Here is a 17,991-nt window from a genome sequence, read left to right as displayed (position 1 = left end):
GGTGACTATGTTTTCACAGCGAGGGCTGTATTGCATTGTATTGTATTGTATTGTATTGTATGGGCACAGCAGGCTAGCATCAAGATATACTCTGTCAAGACTCAGACACCATTCTATGCAGTGGTCTGTGCCCCCCCCTGCCCCCCCAACCCAGCATCCAGCCACTTCTAATCACATGTTTGAGCACATTCGACAGTAGACTGCGGCCCGGAGTGCTAGCCTCCACACTCCCCTGTAAACAGAGCCCTGCCCGACCCGACGCGAGGCCAGCTGAGAGGATTACATGCCCCCTGGTGTAGACAGGCTTAATGTAGCCTCATTAGCAGAACACAATGATGCCCCCACCTCTCAGCATAGATAACACGCCAGGCTCAGCCAGACTTCAAACACAACTTACAAACTCCCAGCCCAGGTGGCACACTGTGCACGGTGCAGCAGGGGCAGAGAGAGGAGGAACGGTATACAGACTAGAGCTGAACAATGAGGGGGAAAAAAAATAGAAATCGCAATATGAACTGCAATTTCCAAATCATAGAGGCTGCAATTAATTGCTTAAGAGAAAAGATTTCTGAACAAGGTGTTTTAGTGCTGCAGGTAATCTTTGGTTCATGAATCAAGTACAATATTGGTGAAAACCTTTCATCATACTCTAACTCAGTAAATCCTGCACACTGACATCTAACAAAATCACTTTTCTTTAAACAATTTTAAAGTTTTAAAAAAATGATGATATGAATCAAATCACAATTAAATCACAATTGCAATATTCTGTCAAATAATCGCAATTAAATTTTTCAGGCCTAATACAGACATAGCCACAAAAAAGCCCATGCACTCTGGTGTTAAGGCCATGTATTTGAGACACTTCGTTTTCCATATTTTTCTCACTTGTGAACTATCTAATGTCATTCTAAAATCAACTTTGGATCATTATTTAGTCAATAAATGATTAACAATCAATACTGGTGATATACTGCTCAGAATTTCATGAGAAAACACATCCATCGTATTTCAGTCTCCTAATTGTAATTACAGTGCATTGTTGTAATTCAATTTTTGTGTCACGCAGAGCTGCTCAGCCCGAGACACGCTAACGAGGCAAAGCTCCACTCATGCTGAAAAACAGCTCCATTCTTTGTAAATTAGGAATTGTATTCTGCACCAGCTACTGATAAGGGTCTTATCTGCAGAATTGAATAAGTCTCCCAAGTCTTTTATTATTGTCCAGACAGTTGAGCTTTGGCTGCTGGTGGCTTATTGTCACAGCAGGCCATTCATTACATGCAATGCAGTGTTGGTCCCAAATTGTCTCGGCGTTGCTGTGGCAGTCCTGAAGGCAACATCCCATCCATGACCCCCCCTTTCCCTGATTGGCCCTCTGTCCCTACAGTGTGTCTGTCTGTCTGACCCTGACCCCAGACAGAGGTAGGGAGAGACCTGCACTTAGTTGTAATTAACCCTAATTATTAACTGGAACTAGACTGAGACCTGTGAGACACCGTGATATCTGTGTCTGTCTTAAACGGCTCACTCAAAGACAGCAAATAACCACAACAATCTGCCCTGGTCAACTCCAACAACGATTGAATGTTTAATTAGATAAGTGTGAACTGGTTAGACTCAGACATTAGATTATTTGGAGCACAAACCGTGATAAAATGCTTGTCTGATAAACACTAACAAATCTTTTTAGTCTAAGTGAAAGACATGATTGATAGAGAAAATACTTTATGCCATTTATCCGTTACTTACAGTACTTATTCACAGTTTACTTTATTCTTTTGTGCTGTTACAAGTTCACTGGGTTGATGTACCACAGTCTTGAGTTTTGAGATGTCCCCCTCTCCAAACTCTTAGCCGGCTCTTGCTCTTATGCTACTCTGAGACCTGATACAAATTCAAAAGGATCTGCTGCTTTGAAGATAAGCACTGTAGTTCTGCCATAAACAATGATTGTGCTGTTTCTTTCCTGTGGCGTGATTTATTTAAAGGATTATGCTGTAAGGATTTGGGCTGGTTTTCCTGGCAGGGCCGGCTGTATATGTATCCACTACTTGCGTAGTTTATTATTGGGTACTTGAGATTCAGGAAAATACTCACGGGAACCACACCTTCTACCAAGCAACAAGTCATCATAGACCCCGAGTGTAACCTTTGCATCGTGTTGTAATTAAAATACATTATATTTACAAAACTGTGAGTTTTTCACCCCAACCTCTATTTATACATGCAAAAATGTTTGACAGTTATTCATATTTACTATTGAACTGAGTGCTTTGAGTTTGTTGCAGAAAGATAATTTTTAAACTTTTTTTTTTTTTCCAATCACTGCATAATTGAGACCTACCTACCAGGAACCAACATGGCAGTGGGGACTTTGTGCAGAAACACAATGCTGATAGTCTTGCGCACACACACAAACATATGCTTCCTTTGATAAAGTGTTTTTATACCAGCAGAAATTCTATGGCAGCGTCCCTTAAGACAATATCTGCGTAAAATACCAAGTTATTTATAGCAAGCGTGCCATTTTGACTTCAAAAAATAAACATGAGCGTAACGGAGAGTTCAAATATGAGGGAACCATTATCTAAGTCCCCCCGTGAAAAGCAAGGAGACTTTTTTCTGCTGGGCCTAGGTTGATTGTAATAGCTTTCACTTAAAAACTAGTGGTTGTGGACTAATCAGCAAAAATATTTTAACTTGGCCTGAGTGGGGATTCTGGGAAGTTGAGAGACATACTAATGTGGAATACCTGACAACAGGGATTGTGTAAACCATGTGTAATTTGTTATCCAAGAAGAGCATCCAACATCTTCATGGTATTTTCAAGTCCATACTGGTCGTGTCTCTGAAGCATAACCGGGCAAAGTTGTAAGTGTTTGCGTCTGATTGTATTCGAAGAGGGGGGAGGGGGATCGTTTGAACGTCCAGGCCAGGATACAGCTGCCTATGACTAATTTCAAACTCCCCTTCTAGGCCGAGGCAACCCATTTCGCATGTTACACACATCACCAGGCATCTGTTTCCTGTTTTCATTCTTTGAGTTATCTTATTTTCCTTATTTCCCCCTCACCTGTTACAGTTCACGTTCCTGCCATCATGTTGCATTTTTGCTTTAAAATGGCCATCAGAGGTCAACTACTCAGAATCAATGAAACATTCATGAATGTGTCATAAAACGGGTCATAAGCATGTTATGAATGTGCCATGCAAACCCCTTACAAAGGAAGTGTTATCAAACCAAAAAGTAATCAAATCTGGAAAATTCTTTGGGTGACAGGACTGTCTTCAGGTCTTCAAGATGTGATTTAATGGCCATACTTCACTGTCCATTCACACACACACAGAACTATTTCCCATATTTGATTAATACAAAATTTAAACATAAAAGAGAATAAAAACACTTCAGCAGAGATGTTGTTATAACTTTGCAAGACATTTTAACGTTTGAAAGCAGTCAGTATGCAAAACTCAGCATTTTCCTGATATTTGCCATGAGATAATGTACATAAACATTTAGTTTATTTTCCTACTAACATCTAAGAATTATAATATTTCAGCAGTTTCTCATCAGTGGGTTTCAGAATCTTCTTTTCTGGCATGTTAACAACCCAGCCCGGAGAGAGGCCAAAGAAGATCTGTCGAACATCCTTCCTCATGGACAGCATGTGATACAGTTCATCCTTTGAAATGTCTGGCAAAATATATCCGTACTTCTGTGCCAGGGCTAGCCGGGCTTGCCGGATTTTCTCTGGGTCTGCCAGGTAACCCCGATTTTCAGCATCTGTGTAATATCGGACCATATCTTCTCCTGGTAACATTCGCTTCGGAATAGGCTTCCCACGTAGGAAGAACGGGACAGGCTTGATGAGAATATCTGCAAAAACAAAAGTGAGAATGTTAAATTACAAACGTTTATAGGCCTACATCACAGATGACAACAAAATAGGATGGTGTAATGGTATGGAAAACTATGGTCTGCATAAGACTGGCATTCAGCCAGTGATTAGTTACCAAGACTTATGGGATCGTAGAAACTTGTACTGATGATCCCTCCATTTCTCTCAATAGCAGCAACAGCTCCTTCAGATGCTCTCTGAACCTCAATATTGATTTTTGCAGCAAAAATGTCAGCACCCTGGCACAGAACAAACAGGTGAAAGGTGAACTTCTGGCAGAGCAGGGTGGATAAACGGGTCAAAAACAACATTTTGATCTGTGTCAGTCAGAATGATTACAACACTGTTATGTGGTGCCACCTACTGGCACAAGATGCTATAAGACATATGGGAGAACTTGTTATGCATCTTCCAGGCGTGGTTTAAAATTCAACAATTTAAACATACACTTAGGTCCGCTTTACATACTGCGTTAAAATGGGTCTCATGTCCAAGATGTAATCAGATACGACTCACCAGCATTTATTTACACATAGAATTAAAACTACAGCTCCAGTGTCCACACTGAAATCAAATTGATCTTTGCCTTGTTGCCAGCATTACAACCTTTCCTTGCAGTAAATTAAAGACTATTTACTTTACATATTTACAGCAATAATGAGGCAGACAGGCTGATCTACTGGTCCCATACCAGCAAATACATTGATAAGAATAGCACAAACTGTATTTTCTTCTAAGACTTAAACTTCATGTATTTCATCTATATTTAATAGTATTTGTTTGAGGGTGAATGAGTTCAGGTCCAGGACGTTGTTCTCCCAGCTCACCAAATGTGGAAATCAGTTCCTCTTAACTTCCTCCAACATCAAACATGTAGCAAGAGGAAACTACCAGTCCCCTTGGATTCTGTACTAAAACATTTTGCTAACAGGAAACAATTTGGTCTCATTTTGAATACAAAAGATGAAAATAAGACAACTGGGAATATGTTCCTAAATTTGAGTTCCCATTTGTACATCAAATATTTTAGAGGTAAATACGACTGTAATTGCTCACACTAAAGAGGATTCAGATCAGGCCAGTATCTGATTGAGTTTAGATAGCCCAATTAAGTTTTCTGACCCTGGAACAATACAATATATTTTGATATTAATTTCTCTTTACATTAACCCACAACGCTTACCTGTTTTCGGCCAATTTATGAATCACATTTTTCACATCAAGTTGAAGCCCTTATGTTGTGGCTCCCATTAACACCAAGTGCATTTAAAAATAACACTAAGTGCATTTAACACAGCCTCAAGAGACAAGTAATTTTTTCAGGTGTAGGTAAAGTGTTCTTTCTCACTTGGAGATGAGAGAATATAAACTTTATAACTCTGGTATGATCCAGTGCTAGGTATACACAAGACACACAAGCTTCGATCACCAGTTACCTCATCAACAAGCTGAACTCCAAAGTCCCTCTTCTGCGGCTGGATGGTCACCCCCCTGGCGTTGACGAGCTGCGTCAAGTCAATGGGCTGAGTTGTGTCGACCCGTCCAAGATCAATCAGGTACTGAAGCCGTTTCAGAGACAGGGGCTGGTACTGAGGACGGCGGCTGAGGAAGAGCAGAAAAACACGTTCATGATTAGATCACATCAGCTGTGCCAGAATGTGATGTGCTGCTTAGCAATATGCAACATAAAAATGTGATAAAATTCCAACCATCTGTCACTTGCGCAATACTATGGCATTAATACAGTACATAACTCCAAGTCCGAGATTGATGCTATATTTAATACTGGACACTGTGATCCGTGTCTGGTGGCTCATTTAGTTATGAGCAGATGGCTGAAATATACGTTTCTGACCACTTGATGGGGCTGTGTGTCTACATTTTTACATATTTTAAAAATAACACAGCATCTGTTAAGGCAGTGGTGTCCAGCAATGTGCAATGGAGTGTAGGGCTGCAACTAACGATAATTTTCAATATCGATTAATCTGTCGATTATTTTCTCGATTAATCGATTAGTTGTTTGGTCTATAAAATGCCAGAAAATTTTGAAAAATGTTGATCAGTGTTTCCCAAAGCCCAAGATGACGTCCTCAAATGTCTTGTTTTGTCCACAACCCAAAGATATTCAGTTTACTGTCATAGAGGAGTAAAGACACCAGAAAATATTCACATTTAAGAAGCTGGAATCAGAGAATTTTGACTTTTTTTCTTAAAAAATTACTCAAACCGATTAATCGATTATCAAAATAGTTGGCGAATAATTTAATAGTTGACAACTAATCGATTAATCGTTGCAGCTCTAAGAGTGCCAAGATTCTGCAGGTTTTCATTTCAACTTAACACTACAGCAGCTGATTTCACTGATTAACACACTTTCAGGCAGAGAGAGAGAATCTAGTCACTGAAATCACCACTGTGTTATGGGCTTACAATTCTCTGTTTAGCTTTTTGACACAGATCAATGCCATGAATTCTGGAAAAATAAATACAAATTAAATACTTGTTGTGACGCTTTTACCTGTGTCCTTCATTGTAGCCATATTTTGGTATGGAAAGATAGAAGGGAGTCTGACCACCCTCAAAGCCCAGACGAGGACGGGTGCCTCTCTGTCGCTCTCCTTTATGTCCCCGGCCACTTTTTTTCCCGCCATGTTGACCTCTGCCTCGCCGTCTCTCCTATAAAAAGGAAAACAGAGAAAGCTTGAATGGGTTCCTAACTTGCTATGAGACGTCTTATCACCATTTAATCTGAGGGAGGGCTAGCATAAGCTCCCTATGTGTAACATTGGCTAACTAGCTATAGCCAGACACTATGCTGCTACTAGTCTACTGAATATGCAAAATAAAAAAAACGTACGTCCTTTCTCGACCCTGGTTCAGGTCGCAGATTCGCTAAAGTTATGCGAGGCAGATTCTGCAAAACATCTAAGGCTTTTCCACCAGGTTTTTTGGTAAAAGACATGTTTCTGCTGCTCACATGTCAAAGCTAACCAAAATCAAGGACACATAAGTCACGTGACAGGGGTGAGCGGAAATGCGTCTTGTTTGGATCAGCGATATTTTCAAAATAAAAGCATGTTTAGGTAGACTAACATAACTGTTGGATGCTTAAACATTTTAATGATGTCTGCGATTTTCGACTAAGAAGGTTAATGAAATATGAATCCCAAAGCCATTAGAATAAACATGACAACGGAATTAAAGTGTGGTCGGTAGAAGAGAGAGAAAATAAAAGCAATTTCAGGCGTTTGCTTACGCCAAAACAAAAATAACGTTAGAAACGTCGAGGACAAAATAGTCGTTCTCAGACCAAATAGTACAGTACATTAAATCAACACAGAGCAAGTCACACATGGGTATTTGCCTTTTCTGGGGTAAAAAAATAAATAAATAAATAAATATACCTTACCCGTTCAAAGATGAGTGAGAGCCGTTTGTTCTGCGCATATTGAAAGGCTAACTGACGATCGCGAATACGGGCTGCTCAAAGGTCAGGAGGTAAGAGGTCACAAGTGTAAGATTTAGATTTAACGTTAGTTAGCAAATTAATACTTACATCGTTACATAATCTCATTTTACTATTATTAGTAATCTAACGTTACAGACAAATTATGCTTTGCTGTCAGTGTAGGAGATTTGATTGTCAGTTAAACCAACGTCGTTGACACTCCAAAGAACCAATGTCTGCTTTGCATTTGTGAAGCAACTAACTTGTCCGCCAATCACGTAGCGGAGAGGGCGGGACTATAAAGTGTGTCGGTCCCTTAGCGAGTACGGTTGCGCGCTAGTGTGATCCGGTGTAGGTAAAAAAAACGGGTTTATGATTCTCCACAAAAATCAACTTCCAAAAAGACATCGATATCAGCGTTAACCAGCTACTACGAGGCGGCGATTTCGCGACCTACCTGTGTGACATCTGTCCTCGATCTCGTTTGCATGGCAGCTGTCTGACAATCAGAGTCGGACCAAGGGCGATCCAGATTGACAGTTGCAACGTTATAACGTTATTCTCGGTACATGTCAGCTGCCTGAGCGCTGTATGTGCGGCAATAACATGTCAGCGCCTTTACCTGCCATTGTGCCTGCTGCCCGGAAAGCCACTGCAGCGGTGAGTTAAGTGGATTTCACATGTTGATGATCATCCGGCCCTATACCTGTAAAGTCAGGCCTAAAAGCAACCAGTATTTCTTTACCTTACCAAATGCTGACATATGTTACTCTGTACCTGCCTCACCAATTATGTGTTTTTGTTCTTCATGCAGGTTATATTCCTCCATGGCCTGGGTGACACTGGGTATGTGAAGCCTTTTTTTCCCTCTGGTGCAGAATTACTAACTGCCATTCAAAGAAACATGACAATTTCTCTGTATTAAATTGGCTTAATTTTGTTCATTGGTAGGCATGGCTGGGCTGAGGCTTTTGCAGGCATCCGAATACCACATGTGAAATACATCTGTCCACATGCGTAAGTATCCACCAGCTCCTGTTAAAGATTATATTTTTTTTTACAATCGTTGCAAGTTTATTCATTTTTTGCTGCCAAATTGTGATGATATTCTCTCCCTTCCACGACTCACAGTCCAACCATGCCTGTTTCCTTGAACATGAGAATGTCCATGCCTTCTTGGTAAGCGTCTTAGTTTGTGAGTGTAATCTTTCTGTCGGTGGTGGGGTTGTCATGTACATATAGAGAACATACACTGTTGGCCTCACATGTGTTTTCTGATTCATAGGTTTGATATCTACGGGTTGAGCCCAGACGCAAACGAAGACGAGTCTGGCATTAAAAGAGCTTCAGAGAATCGTATGTGTATAAGATGGGAGTGAAATATACTGTAGCGTTCTGTATTCATGTCCTGTGTTTTTTTTTTTCACTTGTATAAATATCTTGCATAGTCGTGAGTCAGATTTGACTTCTCCACAGTTAAAGCCTTGATAGACCAAGAGGTGAAGAACGGAATACCTTCCCACAGAATTATGCTGGGTGGATTTTCACAGGTACAGTATGTCATGTAGATGAGGCGTTACATAACACTGCTTTTCTGTGAGATATTTAAATCACCAAGTGGCAGGGATGTGAGATCTTCTCTACTCTCTGCTGTTTTGATTTGGGTTCTTTCTCGCTTGTCGTCTCTCATAATAATAATAATAATAATAATAATAGGTATAGGATCTATGTGACACAAGGAATTTGCATTTTGGTAAGCATTGGCTTGCTTTTCCAGGGCGGAGCGTTGTCCCTCTACACCGCTCTGACGACTCAGCAGAAGCTGGCTGGAGTGGTCGCTCTGAGCTGCTGGCTTCCGCTCCGAAACTCCTTCCCTCAGGTAGGAGGGAGCGAAGCGGCCCGTTCTGGGCCTGAGCTGTTAGGATTTTAAATTGTCTGACATGCTGAATAGTTGGGTGTTTTATTAAATAGTTAGAATGTAGGCTTAAAGTTCAACCCAAAATGAAAATTTAGTTTGTAGGATCTCCAAACACACAGCAAGTTAGAACCTGTAGTTTCATCTCACCCTTCTTCAAACTATTGGGTATCTTTTTACAGTTCCAAAAAAAGCATAAAATGTCCATACAATTTCTCCAAACAGCTCGTGCAGCATAATCCAATTGTTTTGAAGCCAATCGATTGCACTTTGGGTCCAAAAGTCCAATATTTATTTCATTATCTCCTACATTTTAGGATGTACACAAGTAGAGCATTGTCATTGAGGAAAATATAGGAGATAATGAGGTAAATATTGGACTTTTGGACCCACAGTGCAATCGATTAGCTGCAAAACACTTGGATTATGCTACACAAGCTGTTTGGAGAAATTTGAAGGACATTTTATGCATTTTTTTTCTTTTGGAGCTATAAAAAGATGGCCGTGTTAACTTCAGTACTTTGGGAGAAGGCTGAGATAGAACAGGTGCAAACTCGCTGTGTGTTTGGTGATCCTGCGTACTTCAATGGAGTTTAAACATAGGGGGAGGGTGGGGTGCGGTGGATAGTGACAGAATTTTCATTTTGGTGTGAACTATTCCTTTAAATGAATTAAGGTTTAGGCAAATCCCTTGGCCAAGTCATAATCTATTGTAATCTGCTAATAATAATAATCCTAATCTTTTCTGTGCTCAGGCTTCTGCCAACAGTGTTAACAAGGACATGCATGTCCTGCAATGCCACGGTGACGCCGATCCCCTGGTCCCCTTCATATTTGGCAGTCAGACAGCAGAGAGGGTGAAAAGCCTCATAAATCCAGCCAACATCACCTTCAAGACCTACCGGGGACTACCTCACAGCGCCTGCCCAGAGGTCAGTGTGGAAACCTGACTGTGTGATACAACTCATAGCATTCCATCTTCACTGGTCTGTTGTTTTGTACCAGATACTTCTGCTTTAGCATCTCTGCCTTGCCTCCCGCAGGAAATGGTGGATATCAAGCGCTTCATAGAAAAGCAGCTTCCTCCCATCAGAGATGAATGAACTTGTGAGTGGCTGCACACCCACACAGCACCATCAGCGTCCTGTGAGCTTGACTCCAGAGACGCTCCACGGACCCAAGGAACCACTGACTTGACTTGACTCAATAAACCACGCTGCTACTCTTAGAGCCAGACAGGACTGGGGCTAGAAATGAGCCCAGAAGAGGCATGAATGAAATGCTGCAGTATCCTGGACTGGAGCCACACACAATCCTCAGTGTTACAGTAGAGTAACATTAGTTGCCACTGTTGATTGTATAGCTATTTGCTATTGAGAAAAGCCATTTCCTGCAGGAAACTTATGTATTGAAAAAACTAGGGCTATACAATATGGTTTAATACTTAATATCTCACAATAAATGGCCTGTTGTTAATTATGTTTTTTATTAATGTAGTCTATCTCTAGGATATTTCAGCAGTTATATGAATCTTAACGTAAACATTTATGACCAAAGCACAGGTGCAGAGGTTACAGTACATTAACTGTATAATATATTAAAAACAACTGCTTGATATGCAATCCACATATTCAACTTTTCTAATTATGTGTGGTACCATAGGAAATAATAGAATATTCTGTGAATTTTCATGAAACACAACAAAGAATACAACATACGACTGTGCTTTATTTAATTTGTGAGTATTTAAATAACTATTTCACACAAATTCATTTGAAATACACAAATATATCAGTGGTCATGGTCATGTATTATTTAGTTTATTTTTCCCTGTTTTTTATGTAAATTAAATATAATGACTAATATCACAGTATTTAAACACACAGGCAAGATCTATTTTCAGGTATCAGCTCATCTGTTGTAAAAAGTAACTTATCTTTGAGAAGAGCTGAAAGCACCAACATATGAAGTCATTGTTGCACCGTTCAGGTCAGACCAAAGGTGCTAGTGTAAAAGATCTTATTCCAAGGCACTTTCCTTCTTCTTAAGTTATCATGAAATAAAACTTACTAGTTTCTACAAGAACTGGATATGCATTAAGGCTCACAATATACCTAAACACAAATGCAGTGTTCACAGATACATGCTTTCCCTCATAAAACAAGGTAGAAAAGTGCAATGTCAAGCGCTAGGGAATATATAAAAATATAGATATGTTTTTGAACAAGTAACTGATGCTGGACCCAGCGTTTGTTCTTGTTTGCTCCAAGGATTTTGGTAAGCTAATAATGGGTAAATAAACAGCAATTACAGCTTGATAAAGACTGTTTTGAAGTACTGTTCATTTTCCTGTCGTTCTCTAAATAACTCCAACAGGAACACAAAATTCCTTGGGGTGGGACGCATGCGCCGTTTTAAAAGCTAAGTGTGTGGCAGTAGAGAGTCTATGGCTCTGGAGGAGGCTCTTCCAGGCTCTTCACTAGATCTGTATACGCCGCTGAGTTCATGTAGCGGGGGTACGAGTCTCTCTGCATCAGCGTGTAGATCTGCTGCTGAGCATCATCAAACGTGTGCGAGGTCGGCTCCAGCATGTTGCGGTTGATCACTTCTCGAACACGCGAGTCCAAACTGACCTGGAGAAGACGAGCAGATAAACAGTAGAGCAGAATGCAGAATAAGACACAACCACCAGAGTATAACCGATTACTTTGCCCATTGGTGGCTCACCTCCTTTGGGGAAAGGATGGAGATGAAGTCCTCGTATATTTGACGAACTTTCTCCTCCACCACAGTCTTGTTGGTCTCCTTTTTGAGCTCTTCGCAGGCCAGCCAGAACATCATGTTCTCCTCGCTGAACTCCGTCCGCAGGAACTGCCTGAAGCAGCCTCGCCCGGCCGCGCTCTTCATCAGCCTCTCAAATGATGTGGACCAGGAGCGTGCCTCTTCCAGGGTAGGCTTGGGGCTTTAAGAGAGAACTGCAGACTTTAGTGGATGTATTGGTAGAGTGTTATCAATTCGTCTCGATAGTACCGCAACTTATGAAAGATTTGGTCTTGATGGATTGTTTCTTGCACTGGCCACAGTGTTGCAGCCATTACCTGTCATCGCAATTAGTGGTTCCCTCTGTCCTCCGCTCATAAGTCGTTCTCTGAATTGTCTCATCTTCACTCCTAACAGTCAAACTGTGAGAAAACAAAAGCATTTTCAGCACCCGTTCAAAGCAAAATCCATACCAGTTGTTATGTGTTTATCAGGCCATTAAAACTATTTCCAGCCCTGTTTTAATGAGTAAAACTTCCTGACAGAAATAATCTCTATAGCTGGTTAGAATAATATCTATAGCTAGCTTGAATGTGAAATCAGGCCTTATAGTGCCAAACTACAGCAGGCCCTATCTACAACATCTTGAGTTCATCACAACATCCAAATAATAGACATCACATATTCCTTTTGTTACATAGCACTCACATTTCATATCGACTGTAGAAGCTACCAAAATAATTCAAACACTGATATTACACATTATAGTGAGCAGACAACAATGGTTGCAAGTTATGTTGTTTGTTTCAAATAACAGAACACACATGATCTACAGGGAGTCTATGCGTAAACAGTAAAGTGTGTCATCCGTCCAGGTCGTCCAATGGGGATCGACTGTATATAATTGAAATGTTCTCTACACCTGATGTAGCAGCTGGCTGTAGGCTAATTGGTCCAGGTGAGAGTCCGCTGTGAGCCGTCCCATCTGGGAATGTGGCTGTTGTAGCCTTTCAACAATTAGGTGGAATTGAGATAGATGTGGAGAGAGAACTTATTATCATCCCCAGCGGAGTGAATTAACATGTTCTGCACACAACAGGTTTTGGTCCTTAGAGACCAGCTACGCAAGAGGAGGAGGAAGCACGTGTAAAACAGTTGATCAGTCCAAAACAGATCAACATCCCCGAGGACTTGATCCAATGAGACACTGTGGGTCGCAGGACCACTGTGTATCTGTTTTTCTGGGACAGCAGTGGGGGGGGGGATACGGGTACTGACCACCCAGGGCCCCAAGATGAAGCAGGGCCCTTAAAGTGTCTGGACTAAAATGCCTATTGTGTTCCATAAATAAATATTTCATTCTTTTATTTCACACTGCTCTGGTTTTGAAGCAGGGTGGAGTGGAAATCTACAAAACTGCAACCAGATAAAATAAAGATTGTCTAGCTTTTTCCTGTGCAGACTAAAACGAAGACAGATTTTGAACAGAAAACTACTAGTAAAAGTATGGTTATGACACCCGACACCCACTAATAATTTCAATTTGGGAATGTGTCGGATAATTGATCAGTCAATGAATGTGTAGAGGTGTGTTTGAGTTGTAGATGAGTGGTTTGTCATAAATGGAATAATGTTGGTGTGCGGATGAGAGGAAAGTGGAGGGGGGCCCAGAGTCTCCTCCTGTGCGTAGGACCCATAATTCCTAGCTGCACCCCTGTGTGTGTGTGTGTGTGTGTGTGTGTGTGTGTGTGTGTGTGTGTGTGGAGTCTTACCAGGAGCAGCTACAGCAGCAGCACCAGCAGAAGCAGCAGGCGTTTGAGGCGTTGGTGGGGGTGTTGCCCATTCTGTTGCGTGCTTGGAGGACACTGGCAGCTGCTTCCTGGTGAACCTGCATCTGTCTCTTACGCATCTCCACCCGCTCTGAACCCATGGACTGCAAAACAAGGCAGAAAACTAGGGTTAGAGTTGGGGAGGGGCTGGATTTCTCACTGGGGAGAGCATCACCGCAATAAGTCATAGCATCACACACAGTTTAGCCTATTTCAAGAAATGGTATAAAAGCAACTGTGGATTCAAATTACAAGAATTAAGATCTGAAAGGGGCATCACTGCAGATTCAGTGTTTCCTCACAGCAGGAGGGCATGCACAGTCTTCCTTTAGGGGGAAATGAATGGAAGTTTGAATAATAAACGAAATGAATATAGATAAACCTTGTGCCTCATGCCTTGAATTTATAGTGGAATTTTTGCCAAATCGAAATATCTCTTCTGTATCTCTTCTCTTCCCGTGTCTTGCGGAATGCACGACGACTTCATTATGAGGATGCGTGGGGTCAACCTCTGTGCACTGCGATCTGGATGATCGACATTTTTTTTGTTAAGAAAAGAGGCGTCGTGCGATGGGATAAGCTATATCAGTGAAAATACTCCGAGAAGCTACAATACCAGTTTGTTGCATCATGATGTAAATAACAAAACCAAAATGTGATATGTGATGAACACCCCTCTCCTCCTCCTCCTCTCTCTCTCTGAGAGGATGAGCAGTAATGATACCGACAAGGCGTTCACTCGTAGACCGCAGCAATCGCATCCATCAATCGCATCCTCAGGAGGATACACACACACACACACACACACACACTGTGATTGTTTGTTTAAGATATACAAGCAACCTAAAGCAAGCAAAGTATCCAGTAATTCATATGGATATCATAATTAAATTACTTGGCCCGAAAGCTGATTATTTATAATGTAGTTAACCGATGTTTTTTCTTCCCAGGCGCATCTAACAGATCTGCAAATATCCTATGTATTTGTTTGCTCATAGCCAAATAGATTCCGCCATTTACTTGCAAATTACAACATGCTTCAGTTGCTCAAGATGCATCCTATTCTGGCAATATTTCTGGTTGCTGGAACAGCCAAATAAAGATGTTCTAGTCTAATTGGATGCTGTTACGCCTCATTTTCCAAAGATGCGTAGATGATGGCTTAAACATTATACCAGCGGCCTATACTATTCACAAATCAAATACAAATGTGTACTCACTGTGTCACCATGAATGCCAGAATACAGGTGATTTTTGGCTCGATCACATCCGTCTGCTTCGACTTGACACAAACCAGTTGGTTTCCTCTCCGCGCATGCGTTTTCTCCAAGTGTGAAAAGATTTTTCTGCGCCTATGCATTAATGGCCAGAACATAATGTGCAGCTTATCTATTAAGGTAATGGCTTCTGTAGGACGGGGGCACTCAAACGGTTTCATATCACGGACCGCCAAACACACACAGGTTACACCACGGAGCCATTAGATTAGATTTTGTGCTCAGATGGGAAGATTTTTGTTGTTGTTGTTGTGTAACACACTGCGTGGGGAGATGAGTGTTGAGAGTGAAACCTGTGATTGTATTAGTCATTCTTAAACCTTATCTAACTGCGATCATGCCATCATCAGTTAGGCCTAATTAAATTATAGTGAAATTATTATTATCATTCCTCATTCTGCTGACCCACTGGAATCCCCTCGAGGACCCCTTAACTATAGGGTCAATAAGGCAATATAGGAATTTATCAATAATTCACAGTGATTCCTTGATCTTTTTACAGCTATTTTGGAAGTGATATAAAGAGTATTCCTTCTAAATGGGGAGACATGGGTAGATGGAAAGACGCACTTGGGACGTGGAGGCTCTGAATAATTCAGGAAAACATCTGGAAAACCAAATCCAGCAGCTGCAAGTGCGCACAAGGCCCTGTGCAGCTCTGCCACCAGAGGGCAGTAGTGACCCATTTAAACACGACGGAGTTTCAACTGACATTATCCAGAGCAAGATCAGAGAACAGAAACTTTCCTTGGTGGATCCGGGTCGAAACACATGTCCAAAATTCATTGGAGGCGCAAGTCAATGTTTATCCTTCAAACATAATGATAAACCAAGCTCTGCATGGCCTCTTTTTGCATTCAACTGTATGATTAAGCTCTTTCATAACAAGACTTTTCCACTGACATTATGCAAGCTGTAGGTGTAGAGATGAGGGGGTGTGAGCTTTATATTTGCTGACAGAGTAAATATAACCTAGACACCCATTAAAAGGGTCAAATACATTCAGAGTGGACGTACTATCTTCCAAACGCACACTGAGAAAAGGAAAATCAATCAAAGTGAATACATTTTCTTATTCTTGCTCCCCTATTTCATGGTGCAGCTCTTCCTGTGGAGCGAGATTATCCTCTGCAGCTGATGCTGCAAATGTGACAGTGGAAATATGGTATATGGTGATTGGGGAGCAGCAGAGGGGGAATATCCATTCCCCTCCACTTTGTATGAGCGACAGAGCTATAAAATGAATTCAATATAGTGAACTCTCTCTCTCTCTCTCTCTCTCTCTCTCTCTCTCACTCACTCTCTCTCTCACTATGTCGTATAATAAATCCTGCATCTTGTACCCATAGTAATCTTTTCAGCGGAATAGCCTCTTTAATGGACCAAGCCCTTACGTTCCAGTTAGGTTACTGGCTACCTTGAACTATAGCTGTACCATATCAGCACATGTATGAAATGTCATCTTGCAGATTTAACCTCATAGTCTGATTTTATCAGTGTGGGCCTAAGCACATACAAACAGTCAGCAAATGTAAAAAAATATATGTGCATAATTTCTAAATCCAATATAGCATCAATTACAAAGTGTGTGGCCTTTTACACAAAGCTACAACCTTCAGTAAATCACACACCTAGCTTTCTGCTGATTCAGTATCAGAGTGAAATGCACAAAATGTTCACACTGGTTACTACATTTCCCATGTCTACAGAACCAGCCATTATTCACATTTCGGTTGTGAGTAAAGATTTCTTAATGAGTTCAGGCACAGTGTCATTGATTCTCACCCTTTCTGCTTTGTAATATAAAGTGGAGTTATACACCGTAAACCTCCCTCCAGCATTTATCTCCGAGCCACAGAAGTTTTCACCATAATGACTCCCTCTTCATTTTTATCTGGCCGATTAAATGCCATTTGTACGCGTCTCAGCTCCGCGGCTCGGCCGGCCATGCTGAACCGTGGCACTTGTGAGTGAGAGAGGGAAGGGCCCGGAGGCTGCCGCAGGGTCTCCAGCATTAGGACTGCTTCAGCAGGACGAGGACACCTAAATATATCCTCCACTAAATCACATCCACTGTGGTCAGGTTCGGCTTGATTTAGGGATTTTAGCCCAAGCCCGCAAATTTATGAATCGGATTCATCTGAAGTTGACAGATGCGGGCTGTAAGCCGCCTGGAGAAAAGGATCAAGGAGAAGGTTCTAACCATGGCAAGAGATATGAAGTATTCTTAAGCGTCATGAAAAATAGGCATAGGCATTAGCATTTAGATGAGGACTCTGTTTGTTGTTGCCATGGTAAGACGCAGCATTCGACGCAGGCTAAATTTGTATAAATATGGTTCCAGTATTAACCCTTCGCCTGATCATGTGATCATGAAATGATCACAGAAAACTCAGAGATCTCTTAGCATTTGATTAGGTCAAGTATAATTTCTCTATAATGCTCTCTGGAATGACTCTGAAATAGTTCATCATAACCATTTATTGATTCATTGGGGGCACATACTGTATTCCTGCTGTTTAAACTTTAATGAATACACATAGGCATAATTTGGTGACTCACAGTGGATTGCAGCTAATAATTTCTATCATTTCATTCCACCCAGAGCAAAATGGCTGGCCATGATTCTAGCCAGCCACAGGCAACTGTATGGAGTGTCGTTTACCTGCACAAGAGAGAGCAATAGAGGGAAATAGAGAAAGGAGCACAAGGGCAGAATGATCATTCAGATAAAAGATGACACTTTCATTTCCATAAAATGAATATTCCCATTTCCTAAACTTCAGCTCCTTTTCCTTTGGGCCCTTCTTAGATGTCCAAACTTTTTGTTGCAGTTGTCATTTTCGAAGACTTGTTC

The 17,991-nt window shown here is 41.2% G+C and overlaps 3 protein-coding genes across 8 annotated transcripts; 1 reads left to right on the top strand and 2 right to left on the bottom strand.

Annotated features, from left to right (window-relative positions):
* Nucleotides 1-3,279: 3,279 nt before the first annotated feature.
* mrpl15 (mitochondrial ribosomal protein L15) lies at nt 3,280-6,910 on the bottom strand. 2 transcript variants are annotated; one of them, XM_071526080.1, is made up of 5 exons: nt 6,763-6,910; nt 6,424-6,581; nt 5,339-5,504; nt 4,018-4,141; nt 3,280-3,880 (listed from the first exon to the last, which is right to left on the bottom strand). In XM_071526080.1, exons 1-5 carry the CDS (start codon nt 6,865-6,867, stop codon nt 3,543-3,545), a joined length of 891 nt encoding a protein of 296 aa, XP_071382181.1. In that variant the 5' UTR covers nt 6,868-6,910; the 3' UTR covers nt 3,280-3,542. The 2 variants fall into 2 exon arrangements, with proteins under 2 accessions (XP_071382181.1, XP_071382190.1); XM_071526089.1 differs by having other exon boundaries at nt 6,424-6,578.
* Nucleotides 6,911-7,703: 793 nt separating this feature from the next.
* Nucleotides 7,704-11,516, top strand: lypla1 (lysophospholipase 1). 4 transcript variants are annotated; one of them, XM_071525723.1, is made up of 9 exons: nt 7,704-8,013; nt 8,168-8,199; nt 8,305-8,370; nt 8,485-8,532; nt 8,639-8,709; nt 8,830-8,903; nt 9,131-9,232; nt 10,048-10,200; nt 10,312-11,516. In XM_071525723.1, exons 1-9 carry the CDS (start codon nt 7,945-7,947, stop codon nt 10,369-10,371), a joined length of 675 nt encoding a protein of 224 aa, XP_071381824.1. In that variant the 5' UTR covers nt 7,704-7,944; the 3' UTR covers nt 10,372-11,516. The 4 variants fall into 4 exon arrangements, with proteins under 4 accessions (XP_071381824.1, XP_071381818.1, XP_071381832.1 ...); XM_071525717.1 differs by having other exon boundaries at nt 10,024-10,200; XM_071525731.1 differs by lacking the exon at nt 8,485-8,532 and having other exon boundaries at nt 10,024-10,200.
* A 196-nt stretch (nt 11,517-11,712) lies between these two features.
* On the bottom strand, nt 11,713-15,207 carry LOC139649365 (regulator of G-protein signaling 20-like). 2 transcript variants are annotated; one of them, XM_071525751.1, is made up of 5 exons: nt 15,086-15,207; nt 13,801-13,961; nt 12,367-12,450; nt 11,996-12,230; nt 11,713-11,901 (listed from the first exon to the last, which is right to left on the bottom strand). In XM_071525751.1, the coding sequence occupies exons 1-5, from the start codon at nt 15,086-15,088 to the stop codon at nt 11,713-11,715; spliced, it is 672 nt and encodes a 223-aa protein (XP_071381852.1). In that variant the 5' UTR covers nt 15,089-15,207. The 2 variants fall into 2 exon arrangements, with proteins under 2 accessions (XP_071381852.1, XP_071381860.1); XM_071525759.1 differs by having other exon boundaries at nt 15,078-15,190.
* Between the last annotated feature and the right edge of the window lie 2,784 nt (nt 15,208-17,991).

This window comes from Centroberyx affinis, unplaced genomic scaffold, assembly GCF_046629955.1.
Source record: "Centroberyx affinis isolate AG114_WGS23_722 - 3 ecotype Tasmania unplaced genomic scaffold, CSIRO-AGI_Caff_v1 ptg000109l_1, whole genome shotgun sequence".
NCBI classification, from domain to species: Eukaryota; Metazoa; Chordata; class Actinopteri; order Beryciformes; family Berycidae; genus Centroberyx; species Centroberyx affinis.
This window is presented reverse-complemented; position numbering and strand designations above follow the sequence as displayed.